We start from the raw sequence: 14884 nt of genomic DNA on the forward strand, positions 1-14884 counted from the left end.
GGTTTGGTTTGGATGGCTGGAATGGATGAAAGGCATTTCCATTTATCACAGTGGAGAAAACTGATTTGAATTGTACGCCTGTCCCATCTTTAGTTGAGTAGTGCAAAAAATAAATAAAACCCCGCCCTCCCCAGCCACTTTTCAAGTTTGCTTGCGTTTCAAGGTGTGTGTGGCCAACATTGGGACTTCCAGCCTGTACTTGCAAGCATACAGGTTGAGCAGGTGACTCAGCCGAGGCAAGATGGCAGGAGGGACACGGGAGGGGGGAGCTCGGGAAGGTGTGGCGAGATGCCTCCGGCGCATTCCTCCAAGCAGCCGCGCCCTCCGCCTTGCCGTTTGTGTATGTACCTGTTTGCCGTCTGCAGCGTCTTTTTCGCCCTCCTTTGTTACTCCCGCTTCAAGTTTTCATGCAGTCGTGCTGAAGGCAAACATGGTAGAGTTGCACATTTGAACGAGTAGTTGAGCACAAACAAAGGTATGGTGAGAGTTTGAAAACATGGCTGGTGAACACACATTCAAACAGGTGGCGCACCCTTGGGAAATAGTGGCCCCTGTGTGTGTGTGTGTGTGTGTGTGTGTGTGTGTGTGTGTGTGTGTGTGTGTGTGTGTGTGTGTGTGTGTGTGTGTGTGTGTGTGTGTGTGTGTGTGTGTGTGTGCGCGTTGCTATCGGAGTGCACATGGAACAAGGTGTGTTCAGGATGAAAGCCATATAAAGAAAGCTAAAGTTCACTTAATCAGTCCTACACACGGATAGAAAGACAAGGAGGGGGGAAAAGAATGTTAACATTGGCAAAATTCAAGGAAACTATTCTGGAGAATTGGGGGAATTAATAATTGTTTTTACATTTATGAATTAAAAAAATATAAAAGCTATTTTGGGGATAAAAATACATCCTATTTTTACTATTAAATAAAACAATAAGTCAAGATTCAAAAGCCAAAACAAAATGCCTCTTTGTAATTAACTTTGACTTATGTAAAAAAAGAAATGCATAAAATCGAGAGGTTTCAAAAGCCAACAGAAATACTCTGGAGGAAAACAAAATCTCTATTTTAAATAATATTTAAGAAAAGAAAAGAAAAGTCAAGATTTAATGCAACTATTCTGGTGGGGAAAACACTTATTTTTACATTTAGAAAAAAAACGTCTATTAAAAAAAATATTCCGAAGAAAAATATATGACATTGTTTAATTAAAATTTATTTTCTAATTATGGAAATTAATGGAAAATATTCTGGGGATGCAAAACCTAAGGTAGGCGTGTACTGAGTAAACAGAACATCATTAAAATAACTCAAGCTGCGACCTGATCAGTAAAGTGAGTCATTTCTATTGTCCTGTGATGCATTTATCACTCACTTATTAACAAGTAACAACAATGTAGTCACTTTAAAGCTAAACAACCAAGTATCAATTGATTTAGTCATATAAAATGGTCATACACATCCATTTGTGACAAGCAAACACATGCAGGCCACACACAATCAAAGGTCATGTACGTATGGTGACAAATTGACACTGCATTGTGCAATCATTAACATAATAGCAACATTTACTTTAGAAGGTAATCATCTTAGAATGTGTTATTAGACAAAACAAATGTACCAGAATGTTGTTATTCTGGAGTCAAAATTCAATAATTTTCCAGAGAGGACCTTTTTCTTTTCTTTTCTTTTCTAACGACAGTAAATAATTACATGTTTTCTTTTCTTTTTTTAATGAAAAAAATAATTTAAGAAAGAGAACAACTTAACAAAAAAGTCAACAAATACATTTTTAAGTAAAAAAAAGAAAATGTAAATTTTTGATGAAAAAATGTCTAAAGGGAAAAAAATACGTATTTGCACAACAGTGAAATTAGATGCCATATGATCTCAAATTGTGTTATTGTCTAACTGCCAAATTAGCAGCAAACTGTAACAAGAGGAATGTAGCACACTTACAATACAATTATTTCACAAATATACCACACATGAATTAATTGTAGTAAACTTACAACAAGTTTCATAACAATGAACAACAAGCAGCCATTTTTGAGTTGGGGGGGGGGGGGGCAGCACTACTCACAAGCGCCACTCAGGGCGGAGCTTCTAGCGGGAGCTTCCGAGTGTCTCTCTCCCACCAAAGACGTCTCTGGGCGGAGTCTCTCGGCCGGTGAGCGGGGGAACTCGAGCCTCTCACGGAGCGTCCCGGTCCCTCCTTCTTCATTCGCCGTAGTGGCGGCGGCCCCGAGGGTGCACTTGGACGGACACGCGCACGCACAACAGTCGACTCGGGCCTGGAGCCTCGCCTCGGTGGAGGATTTGACAATTAAATTTTTTTATTTTTTTTTTACAAGTTCAAATGCGGAAACGAAGGGAAGACGCTGTACAAGTTTGGAGGTAAATGGAAGGCGAGACGAAGTTGGACAAAAGATCAAGTCGGTAAACTGGCTCTATTCAATTTACTTCCTGACTTGACTTTTACGCTTCTATTCATGCTCCACATTCCATTCTATTCTACTGTATTCTGTCCTATATATAAGGCTGCTGTTTTATTTCATTTCCTATGTCCTATCCAGTTTTTTTCTGCACTCCTCCTTCTGCTTTGCAAAAAAAAGTTTCCATATTTTTCTCTGATTGTATTGTATAGTTCACCGTGTGTATGTGTGGGTGCAGTTACAGTCGGAAAAAAAGTAGAATGTCTTTGACCTGCAGTCCAGGCTGGAGGACGACATCCTCCAGGTAAACTACTGCCCATGGACATACCTTAAAAACTAATTCAAAGTAGACAGGATAGTCAAAAAAAAAGGTGTGCCTAATTAAGTCAACCCAGTTTCGAGACGTTCCTCGCCTGTGGACTTTGATACCTCGATAACAGTCATTATTGCACACATCACATTTGGTTTGCAGTCATAAAAAAAAAAAAAGCGTTAATTCAAATCGGGTTGCCCATGTTTTCCCGGTGAGTCACTCACTTGGAAAACAGTACTCCAGTGTGTGTAATTACAAGGGGGGAAAGTCGGTATTGGGGCAAGAATTTCTTGCGGTGCTTCTTTTTATAGATGTGGTCTTTGTTGGGGTAGCCACAGGCTAAAGTGGTTTCATTCTGTTCTGAAAGATACTGGAAAAGGTCCATTCATGCTCTGCGTTAGATAAGAGACTTCCGAAGCTGGCGGATACGGACAGAATGTTGTAGTACCGCCTGGAAACCACAGGGGCAGCAATGCAGATTTCACACGAATCATTTCCAGGGAAACCAGCGAAGAAGAAAAAAAATTCACAAGAAGAATGTAACTGCTACAACAATGAGAAAAAAAATCCTAAGCATCATGAGATACAACTGCGAGGAACAAACTGTGTCAGAAAAAAAGGTAGAATACTAGTGGAATAAAATGGTAAGATTACGGGAATAAAGTTGCAACAAACAAATTACAAAAGATCAATATTTTACAAGGAAAAATGTGTTTGCATCTTGAGATAAAGGTTGTAGCAACTGCAAGAAAGAACTATTTTGAGAGAAAAGTTCAAAAAAATCGCGAGAATTATATATATATTTATATATTTTTTAAGTAAAAATTACTACAGCAATCAAGTTGCAATATTATGTGAATAACGTTGTAGTATGAAAAGTCCTGAGTCCAAGGTTTTTTTATCATGAGAAAAAGGTCCCTAAACAACAACGTGAGAAAAAAGTCAACAGCTTGTAACTAGAAGAATTCATAAGTTGGGGCACTTGAAGGTCAAGCCACCACTGCGTTTCAATGTTTACCATACAAAGAGTTCAAATGTCTTTTGTTGGGTTTTGTGCCGGCAAACAGCACTAAGCCCTGGACCGTTGGCTTCCATACACCGAACTCGACCTTGAATCCTGCCTTTTGTGCGGCACTCAACAGTTCCGCCGAGGTGTGACGAAACGCGGAAAGCTACGGCGTGCGTTGTTTGTGCTCGTCTGTCCGGGCGCGTTAACGCCAGCCGCCGCTGAGAAGCGGCGACAGTGCAGCCAGCGCATGAACTGGCTCGTCCCTCCCAACCTGTTCTCAGGTATTCCTTGCTGGACCGAATGATCTAATCAAATGAACGGCAGGTATGCCCGATCGGCGCGAGAGGGCGAGGCGGGTTAGGAGACGTCAGATGAAGTTTTCGATCTGCGCCGGGTTACTGATTCAGGTGTTGAGATGGAAATTCATTTTTTTGGGTGTGGGCGAACATCTTCTGTCGAACGGTATCTCATGTAAATGTCAACACAGGAATGCCAAGAATGAGCTCATCTCAACATCGGGCTTAGAAACCTGCCAGAGGTTGAAGGCCTGACTGATAACAAAGACAGGCAAGTTTTCAATGACGGCGACAGTTTGGAGCCTTGAAATGCAAACATTTGAATACAGAGCTTAATATGTTAGCATTGTTTTCCATCTAAATGTGAAAAACGTTGACAATGAAGGACATGGAATTATATCAAAGTCAATTTGAAACCAATCTTCATTATGCCAAAAGACGATTTAGCATGAATATTCCAATTTTTTTTTTTTAAATACTATTTTCTCTGTCAAAATTTGTAAAACGGTGAAAACGAAGGGCATAAACACCGATGTCTGGTCATGCAGAATTACATCAAGGTAACAAACTACACAGTAAATTTCATCGAGTAAATTCGACTCAAAAAAGACTATATTCGTTCCCATTCTAAAAAGAGTAAACTTTTACACTTGGATGGAAGAACGTTCCCACAACCTTCAGCATGGAAAACCATGGCCACTCTACTACTTGAGCTATGCTAGACTTATTATTAGCGAACATATTGCTGATGTGTCCCAAAGGAGACCCAAAATTGAGATACGAGTTTTCCACCTGACACCTGCGAGTAAGACTGGCATGGGTCAGTCAACGGTTGAGTTAAAAAAATAAAAAAATATATATTTTACTCTCTTCCAAGTATAAAGTTTACTCTGTTTAGACTGGCACCGAATGTAGTCTTTTTCAAAGTAAAATTTGCTCTACAAAATTTACTGTGTTACATGCGGTCAATATTCGAGTTAAGGTGGAAAAAGTAGAAAAGTTGTCATTCCCTCTAAACCCTAATCCCTTTAGCCTAACTTTACCCTGATCCGGACACTTAGCCTGACGCTTATCTAATCTTTACTCTAATCTAAAATAATGTTTCGACAACACTGTGTTCTGGATATGAACATATACTTGTCGTTGTCATGTAAACGTGCCTGACAAGTTTTTTGATGAGGCGGCAGTGTCCTTGTCCGAGTTTCACATGGAAGCGAGGAACGGTGTAATTAAATCCTTTTTTTTTGGAAGCCCTAACCTATACCCTAACCCAAGGCGTTGTTTTGACAATCCTCTGGTCTGCATGTGCGTCCAACGACGTTGTCGTTGCCTGTTGTGTTTTAAAATAGCCTTCGTCGAGGCCGCCATGTCCTTGTCCAGAGTCACTTCGCTTCGCCACGGGAGGAACAGTGTACGATCCCGAGCGCTGCGTCACTTTCAGCAGCTTGATGTTGCTGTCAAAACAAAGCGAGCAGACCGTGTTTGTTTGACTATCCCAACGAGTAAGCCAGGTGGGAGGGTTTGGCTTTTGAGAGAGCGGCTCATCAGTGCTTCTTTTTTTTTCCGCAGTAGAGCCTGACTCGGAAACCTCCAGGCCCTGTTCCGCGTTATTATTTCTTCACACGCGGGAATTTCATCACGCAACTCAAATGTGATGATTCAGCAGAACGGATCAAGCCCCGACCGACCGAGGCAGCTTGATTTATTCAACAATCAAATATTTGGGGGTTGTGAAATGATTCCATGTGAAGTAGCATGTATGCGCAACATACTTTAAAAGAGTGGGCCACACCACAAATGCTCAAGTTCAAGAAAGCAGGAAGTCGGCCATTTTGCTCCCTGATGATTCACCGGCTAGAAAAAAAAAAAAAAAAAAAAGAGCTACCTGGTGACTCACTTGGGCCACGTTTAGTAAATTTGGCTCTCCCTGCCTGCAACCTCTCTTAGGTCCGCCTGGCTATCACAGCCACAAATGTGGAAAGATCACACGCTCTTTAAGTTTGAACAAAAACACTTGGCCTCCTAAATAACAAGGATCATTTGTGCACACACTGACAATCAGCCTCCCAACATAGTATGACAGACCGTACGTTTCCACGGAGACGTAGCCACGCAGTCAAAAACCGTGCTGCAACAAGTTGCTGAACAGGATTGTGGTTTTTGCCTCGGTTCTGACTCAAAACAAAGACAAATGTGACTTTCGCAGCATACCCGCGAGTCTGAATTCTCTCGGGAACATGAGACAGGAGCCGCAAGTTCACAGTCTCAAAAGTGCCCAGCGAACTCTCTCTCGAGGAGCTCGTAAAGTGCCGCCGCCACCAGATGAGACATCTCGTACGCAGCTGTTAGGGCCAAATTCAATTTTAAAACAATTGGGGGTTGTGTGTGTGTGTGTGGGGGGGGGGGGGGACCTGGTTGGCTCAGCTGATCGCATTCTACACATCACTCACAATGCTGTGCTTGGAATACAGCTTGGGAGCATTACCAATTCCTTAATAGGAATTTGGCAACGTTTAAATCCTGGAATTCACTGAAAATTGGCTACTTCAAAGCAAAATGGCCGGCTTAATAATCCTTTTCAGGTGTGGATTCTTGAGAATCGCCAGCCTAATTTCGAATTGATTGGGGAAGTTGGTGTCGAGGGCTGATTTGTTTTCAAACTTTCCATGGGGCGCGACAGGGTGAGTTTTGAGGGAAGGGGTTTCTGTTCTTAACCTCTAAAATACATACATTTATATCACATTCATTTTCGGAATAATAATAAAAACTGAGTTTGCAAGAGAGGCTAAAAACTACAGTTGGGGCTCATTATTAGTTAAGGGTAGGTGACTTGTTTGACCTTGTGTTGATATGCAGAGGGTCATTCTTTACAAACTGTGAGTGAGGTTTCATGTCTGTGGTATTTCCAAATATTGTAGTATCTCAACTTACAATTTTTTATTTTTTTTTAAACAGAATGACAAAATTGTGTTTTTAGACAGCTGGAACAGATTGAATTTAAATTCCTTACTTGCAATGGGGAAAATGATTTGTAAATGTAGTTACGAGCTTGGTCATGAAATGAAAAACTCATAAGGCAAACGTAACATTGTACTAAACTGTTGAGGGTTGAATGAAATGACAAGGACCGAGTCAAAACGGAAGCACTAAACAGTGAGTGTTGAAGTTGAGTTGAGTTTTGGCTGAAACTTATTTGTATCTGTTTTCACAGCCAAAACTGTGTCTATTTCGCAACGTATTCATCGCGCTATCCCTCCCGACTTGGCGTCTGAATGTCTTCCGGCTGTGACAGGTTGACTCAGCAGAGATCTTAGCAAGAGAACCTGTCCATACACCTCTGCATACCTTTCCTGCTCCAAATGTTTCTACTTATTGCTCACCAATTCTCACTCTGTGGTTTTCAGCAAACTCAACCTTTGACGTGTCGTGATCCCTTTTTCTCTTGCTTTTTGTGCTGTAGAGTTCCGCGTTCCCCACCAACGACCTTGACATTGACATCCTACTCATATCTCCAACCATGGCTCACGGGTCTCAGAGTTCATCCATTGGTGATAACCCCCTGGACCCAAACTACCTGCCTCCGCATTACAAGGAGGAATACCGACTTGCCATTGACGCACTGATAGAGAACGATACACCGGTAATAAAAAAAGAAGAAGAAAGAATTCCGGGGTGTTTCAAGCATATTTGTGCCAAGACTATGAGTTGATTGTGTGCTTTTTACCCCACCAGGGCTACTATGAGTTCCTCCAGTGCGCGGATGTGGTCAGCTTTCTGGCACAAGCTGAAATTGAGCACATCAAATCCACTATCCAGGAGCCCACACACGCCCACAGCGTTCCTGACTTGAGGTCCCCGGAGGCAGGCCACAATGTGGAGGGCTCGTCCGACACGTATTGGCCAATGCAGTCCGACCTGCCCGCTCCGGGCCTGGACCTCGGGTGGCCGTTGACACAGAACAGCTTCATCGGGCCCACAGAGGTCACCACTCTGGTGAACCCATCCGAGCCAAGCATGCCAAGCATCAAGGAGCAGGCCAGGAGACTCATCAAGAATGCTCGCCAGGTAAGAAAATATGCTGATCCAGCTTTGGGAGAAACGTGGCACCTGCAGCTTAAAGCATCCCACATGAACCGGCAATCAGTGTGCACTCAAGTCAGGACACCACGTAAAAGCAAGTGTGCAACCCACACATGTCATAAATCAACATGTCGTATCCTATCTTGTCTTTATCGCATGTACTGAGCAGCCAGAGCGTTGCTGACTCATGCATGTTTGGGTAATGCTCCCTCTGTGAGAATAATTGTACTTTTAATCTGACACTGCCAACTTTGCTGCTACGCCCTTCCCGACAAATGTCTGGCTGCCAGGCTTTGGCGAGGGCTAAAGAGAGGTAATTAAGAAGAGATGCACATACCAGATGTGAGGGCTCATGAGTAGTTGCTAGTTAGACCTGCTCGCATTGGCGGCTTGTGTTTGGAGTTGATCTCCCATTGTCATTGTGTCAGTCGTTTAATGTGATTAATACGTTGCGGTTTTACAGTTTTGCACCGTATGATTTTTTTTAGGTTCAAGTCTGAAGATGTTTCAGACTCTTTAAGTCTGGAAACAGCTTTTTAACATAGCACGATTACTAACTGGCTGCTTATGGAGATTTTAAATGGATGTAGTCTAACCCTGTCTGTCACCCGGCATTATACTCCAGTGGACACTTGCTAAAATTGATTGATGATTGAATGGATTGATAAAATCTCTCCAACACACCAATATCTAAATAATAGAGACCCTGGTGGTTTGTCTCATCATGTCTGATTTATTCAATACAGTGTCATTTTTGCCATTTCCACCTGGCACAGTGTAGTTGTAGTGGGAAAGCAACATAGGTCATGCATATTACCGTCCTCTAGTCTACATGACTGGAGTGGCACTGTCACTGATTTCAGTCAGACTATTTGATTTGTATAACAATTAACAAGTAATCATTTTATTCTATTTTTCAGGTTATTGCAGTAGTGATGGACACATTTACGGATGTGGACATTTTCGCCGACCTCTTGGACGCGACGGCGCGCCACATTCCGGTTTATATTCTTCTGGACGAGCAGGAAGCTCATAACTTTGTCTCCATGGTGAGCAACTGCAAGGTCAACTTGGACTTAATCCAGGTAAGTGTTTTGTCAGATGCTTATCATCCAGTAAGGTAGGCCTGCCTCAATAATATAAAACCTGACACATTACGATGTATTTAAATTTGACAGATGATGCGTGTCAGGACTGTGGCAGGAATAACGTATCGATCCCGAACAGGGAAGTCTTTCAAGGGGCAAATGAAAGATCGGTTCTTATTGGCTGACTGCAGGGCTGTGCTCAGTGGTAATTACAGGTGAGTGCTGTTCCTTGGGATTTTTTTGTTGGATTCCTTTCTAGTTATCATATAATTAAGATCATTTTCTTACTATTTTTTTTACAGCTTCATGTGGTCGTATGAGAAGATTAATCGCTGCATCGCTCACCTTTTTCTTGGAGAACTGGTGGCCACGTTCGACGAAGAGTTTCGCATCCTCTACGCTCAGTCGGAGCCCCTCGTCATCGACCCGTCGGATGGAACGCTTGCAGTCCCAGACACCGGCAGTTACTTAAGCCGACAGTTGGGCTTAAAGAGGACTCAGTCCTTACGGAACCCCCTGGGCTTCCGGAGGCAGCCCGAGATAACCTCGGGCTTCCCATACGGAGATCAGGAGCGCAACCTGGCACTTCCTTTCCGAAGAAACGACCCCTTTCGTCACACCATCGAGCATGGGGCGGGAATTATGATTGGGAAGTATTCCCAGCAGCAGTTTCGTCCACAGCAGTCCTACTTGGAGCAGGGACGGTCCATCGTGTCCCGGCAGATAGAGATGAGCGGCTTCAAGAGGCACAGCTACGCAGAAGGAACCCAGGACAATTACATGCCCTCCAGGCACTACATGAAGCACAGGGTCATGAACAATCTGGATGAGACAGACTTCCACAGGTATACTGCCTTTTCGACCCCCAATATTTCGGTGTTAGCGTTCATAGCCACTGATAAATCTCACTGAATTGTATTTAATTGTATTTTATTTACAGAGACCCAAGACACAATTTCTACAGTGAAGGTCCTGGACCAGGCTCTGGCCACGGACACTATGACAGACATCGTCCTCCACATCTACCCATCGACCAGTATTCAGATTCAAGCTCATTTCGCTCAGACCTAGAGTTCAGCACAGGAAACTATGGGAGAGGCCATTTACATCTTTCCTCCGATGATTTAAGCGGGCCCGATGGTGTTCATGCACCTCCGGTCGCTGGAAGGTATGGAGGGAGCTCCGCCCAGAAGAGGCCAACCATTGGTCAGGCGTATGCTTGCCAGAGCTCACCAACACATCCTCACCTACCAGACAAAAAGTCATTTCCAAAGCAGTCAGATCAGGAACACAGCCAGGATGCAAGCGTCCGACATGGATTGCGGAACTGGAGGATCCACTCATATCTGAGTACATATGAGGACGGCGGAGAAGAGGGTCTGAATCAACCCGCAGGGCCTGACGCATTTGAAGATCGCCCACCTTCTCAGGACCCCAGTGATAGCTCAGGCTCCCAATATGGACTAAAGGAACCACCAAATGTCGCCCCTTGGCCCAGAGCGGAAATCCAAAAACCACGCTTTGGGAAGCCCATCATCCCTAATGACACAAGCAAGGAGTCAACCAGCAAGAACCTGATTTCTTCAGTTTCGCTGGATAGAAGTGAGAAAGAAGTGGAGAAAGAATGGGAGAGAGATGATAAGTGGGCTTCTGCTAAAGAGGACAGTAGGGAAAAAGAAGCCAAGGATCCTCCAGAACTCTTCCTTTCCAAACATGACTCCTTCCGCTCACGGATAAACCCGCTCCTTCAGCGTAGCTCACGTCTACGCTCGTCACTCATATTCTCATCGTCTAAAGCAGAAATGCACAGTGGGAGCGGCGGCCTAAAATCCGCCACGGAGGACGAGGGCAAATCCTCCATCGTGGCCCAGATCCTAGAGAAGCGGCGGTTGTCGTCTCGGGAACCTTTCGAGTGGAAAAAAAAGCCTGAGGAACAGAGTAAGGAGAAGGACGAGGAGAAAAGTGGGGATGCAAATGAAAGCGAGAAACGATTGACAGACATATCAGAAGGGAAAGATGAGTTCCAGAAACCTCAAGAGCACATGGAGTCAAATCTAACTGTTGAGACCTCCAGCACTGACACATCATCATCACTGAACATCAATGACCCTGCCAGTCGACTTAAGTATTTCAAAGACGTAGCTGCTAAGCGAAAAGCCTCCAAAATAGAGACTGAAGCATCGCTAAAAGTCCCCGAGCCAGCTGAGAAGAAGACAGACTATTCGGACAATTCCCCCGCAATTACAACAGACAGTTCTGCTATTAGTTCGAAAGAATCCGAGACAAAGAAACCGGAAGTCTCAGAAAAGCTGCTGGAAATCAATAGGCGATCTTCGCTCACCAAACCGTCTCTACTCTCTCCCAAGCCTTTCGTAAGTGCGAAGCCTCCCGAAACCCACAAGGAGGATAACTCGTCGGACAGTCAGAAGAAAGACATATTCAAGACTTTAAAGCCCCTTCCGTCGCCCAAGATCTTTAAACGGGACCCGCTTAAGCTTAAGGGACTTCATCTTCGTAGGGTCTCCTGTGGTGAGGAGATCCTGACGGATGCTACGGACTCCGAGAAGAGCGAGCTGAAGAAGACTCGCTCTCATAGTTCCTCCACACTGCCACACGACGACTCTAAAGAGAAAGTTATGGGATCCAACACATCCATAAACACGCTTGGCGATGCAAAGGGGGACGGCAAGACGCTTGACTTCCTGAAGAAACAGACTCAGAGGCTAAAGGGATTGTTGGGTCCCAAGGATAAGGAGAAGAAGTCGTCGGGAGAAGATAGGGGTGGTATGAGCACAGTGAAAGAAATAGTGGAAGATTATAATAAAAAACAAAACAAGGACACAGGATCCAGCGCTGCCGATCAGACCACCGCCAACCACAGGACGTTGCCTGGCACGTCAGGCTCATCACGGTACCAGTCCTCCGGGAGCTCGGTGCTGTTCAACAGCAACCTCCGCGACGACACCAAAGTCATCCTGGAGCAGATCTCAGCAAACAGCCAGAAGAACCGACATGAGGATGGAGACCGCGATGCGAAGGACAACGACTTCACCGCCAAGAAGAACCGCTTGCTGCGACCCCAAGGCGTTGTACAGGAAAGGGAGGGGCTACTGAAGAGGATAGAGAGCCTGAGGAAGGAGAAGAAGGTCTACAGCCGCTTTGAGGTAGTTTGCTGCTATGTACGATGATGACATTTACAGAGATGAGATACACCCTCCACACGAGAAGTTAGGAGGGCGTATCTCGATAAAATGTCAAGATAAAACTTAAATGCCTAAAACGGCCTTTAGAAGTTAGCCTAATTTGACCTTTAAACTTGTAAACACTTAATTCCAACTTTACAAGGCGGTCCACATTATGTGATGCTTTCAGTCTTCCAGTATCTTGTTGCAACCTGCCTACGGTGCGCTAAGCTCAAAGGTTACTTCCAGTTTGAGGCCTTCCTATGGTGTGACGTATTGTTGACGCATCGTTTTTGTCTCATGATGTGTAAATGCGAGTGGTCAAAGGTTTGGATAGGATTAAATTAAGTACACCTGTGAAGGTTATAGTGCATTTTAGTTTCATCTTGAAGTTTCACTCCAAAACCCAATATCACAAAAATTTTGTCAACAGAATAGACCATCCTGCAAGTGGTTTTGGGTGGTAGCTTGGCAACATGACCTATGATTTGTACCATGTGTTGGTTTTATAATCCAAATCATGCAAGTCAAATTTAACAGGTGAAATGCAGGGGGTCCTCAGGTGACGACCTTTCAAGGTTGCGAATGTCGCGCAATGCACTAGTTTGTGCAGCGGCGTAAAATTACATTAGCACAACGTTGTCATTTGATTGCTTTACATTCAGTAATCTAGCCAACCTTGTTTGTGTCACCTAATCTTTGTTTTTCGACGCACATTGAGACTTGAAAAGTGCCCCAATCAAAAAAAACCTCAGAACTGGTTTTGAAACTGGATTATTTTCACACAGTATATGCCCAGCTTTAGGCGTAAAATGTAGAAATGATATTTGGAACAAAAATAAGATCTTAATCTTTAGATCTTTTATCTGTTTCGATACGGCAATATGAACTGGTTTAATGAAAACACATAAGAATTAAGTTTCTAAAATGCTGTGAGCAATAAAAAGTTCCCAATAAAGTATTAATTCAGTCACCTCAAATATGTTCAACTATTTAAATTAACACCACCACCAACTGCATTGTTATTCTTTTACCAGATGGGGAATACCCTAGGATAACGGGCAAAGAGATGCCCGGGTGATGACGGCGTGGGAATCGACCAAAGGGCGTTGATCAAACCTACTATCGTGCCAACAACGCTCCAACACAGCAACCTCTCCTGCTGGATTTGTTTGTTTGTTTGTTTGTTTTTTACCCGGAAGAAAGCTTGAAACTACAACATGGAAAAATGCAAAAAAAAATAAAAATAAAAATAAAAAAAATCAATGGGTGCAGAATGCGCCTGTTTGCCAAACACTGGTAAAACTTTGACCTTATAACGCGACCGAAAGTGGATAGTGTGCAAAAGAGAAGATGGGCTTGGTGCGGGCTTGTTGACTGAAAGTGGAAGTTAAAAAACAATTTGAGCGGACGCCATTCAACAACAAAAAACATGTACTTTGTCTTTTGTTTTGTTTTCCTTCCGGGAATGTGTGCCAAAATCTAACACAAATATTAACAGTTCGAAACTATTAAAACCCTCCTGTTATGTCAATTGGAGATGACACACGTATCCATGTTGAAACATTTTGTGTTTAATTGGTATGAAATAAGATAAGATGTATATGAAATAAAGTGGGAATAAGCGTATATTTGCCAAGAGGAAACTGTGTATATATTAGAGCGGGTGGACAAAGTATGGCCCGCATAGGATGAACAATGTTCTTTGATTTGGTCGACTGAGCATTTACATAATGAAAGCCCTCAGTCATATTTAAAAAAAAAATTATTTAATCATTGTCTTATTGTGATTATGAGTTCATTATCAAATATGCACACACCCTACCCTGCATTAGACAGTTCTACCCCACTTGTGTCTATCTGCCAAGTAATGCAAATGAAACCATAATATAAAAATATTTATAATAAAAAGAAAATAAGAAGGTAAAGCCGGCATAAAACATTTTATTGTAAATTTCGTTTTGTATTAAAAAAATATTTTTTTCTAGATTTTCACATTTGAACCGCGCCATAACAGGAGGGTTCTTTGATGTCTCATACTGAGCCTGTAGTCAACGTGCAAGACTCTCAACAGGTCGGCGCAACAGAGCTAAGCTAGGTGCAGTTGTTTTTGGCTTTGAGATAGTTATTTAATGTACATACACATGTTTACAGCTTCGACTTGAACTGGAGAAAGTCCGTGTTCCCGCCTTTGGAGCGAGATGCGAAAGGATACAAACGTTATGCCGACGTGACTTATTCAACTCATTTTGGATGTCGTTGACACCTCGGTCGGATTTTGCGCATGAACCAAAGATTTAGGCTGGTCTAGTTTTTTGTTTTTTGCTGCACAGTTTTATATGTGGGATTGTACATATTCGAAATAATGAATTGGCTGGTTGTTTTTAATTAACAAATACTTGTCACACTGTAGTATCTAAGAACCTTGTATTCATATTTGGGTTTTTTAAATAAAATTTGAATATGTAGTCATTTAGTGTTATTAAATTGTATTTG

General features: G+C 43.0%; 1 protein-coding gene across 3 annotated transcripts; it reads left to right on the forward strand.

The window, feature by feature from the left end:
* The first annotated feature begins 2149 nt into the window (after positions 1-2149).
* Positions 2150-14856, forward strand: sack1hb (scaffolding CK1 anchoring protein Hb). Of its 3 annotated transcripts, none has more exons than XM_086062108.1 (8): positions 2150-2424; positions 7499-7678; positions 7771-8103; positions 9039-9203; positions 9297-9421; positions 9509-10051; positions 10147-12370; positions 13426-14856. In XM_086062108.1, the coding sequence occupies exons 2-8, from the start codon at positions 7556-7558 to the stop codon at positions 13444-13446; spliced, it is 3534 nt and encodes a 1177-aa protein (XP_085918234.1). In that variant the 5' UTR covers positions 2150-2424; positions 7499-7555; the 3' UTR covers positions 13447-14856. The 3 variants fall into 3 exon arrangements, with proteins under 3 accessions (XP_085918234.1, XP_085918236.1, XP_085918235.1); XM_086062110.1 differs by having other exon boundaries at positions 2150-2420; XM_086062109.1 differs by having other exon boundaries at positions 2150-2382.
* The last annotated feature ends 28 nt before the right edge of the window (positions 14857-14884 follow it).

The sequence above is a fragment of the Leptonotus elevatus genome, chromosome 19 (genome assembly GCF_054856555.1).
Source record: "Leptonotus elevatus isolate MCC_2025b chromosome 19, RoL_Lele_1.0, whole genome shotgun sequence".
NCBI classification, from domain to species: domain Eukaryota; kingdom Metazoa; phylum Chordata; class Actinopteri; order Syngnathiformes; family Syngnathidae; genus Leptonotus; species Leptonotus elevatus.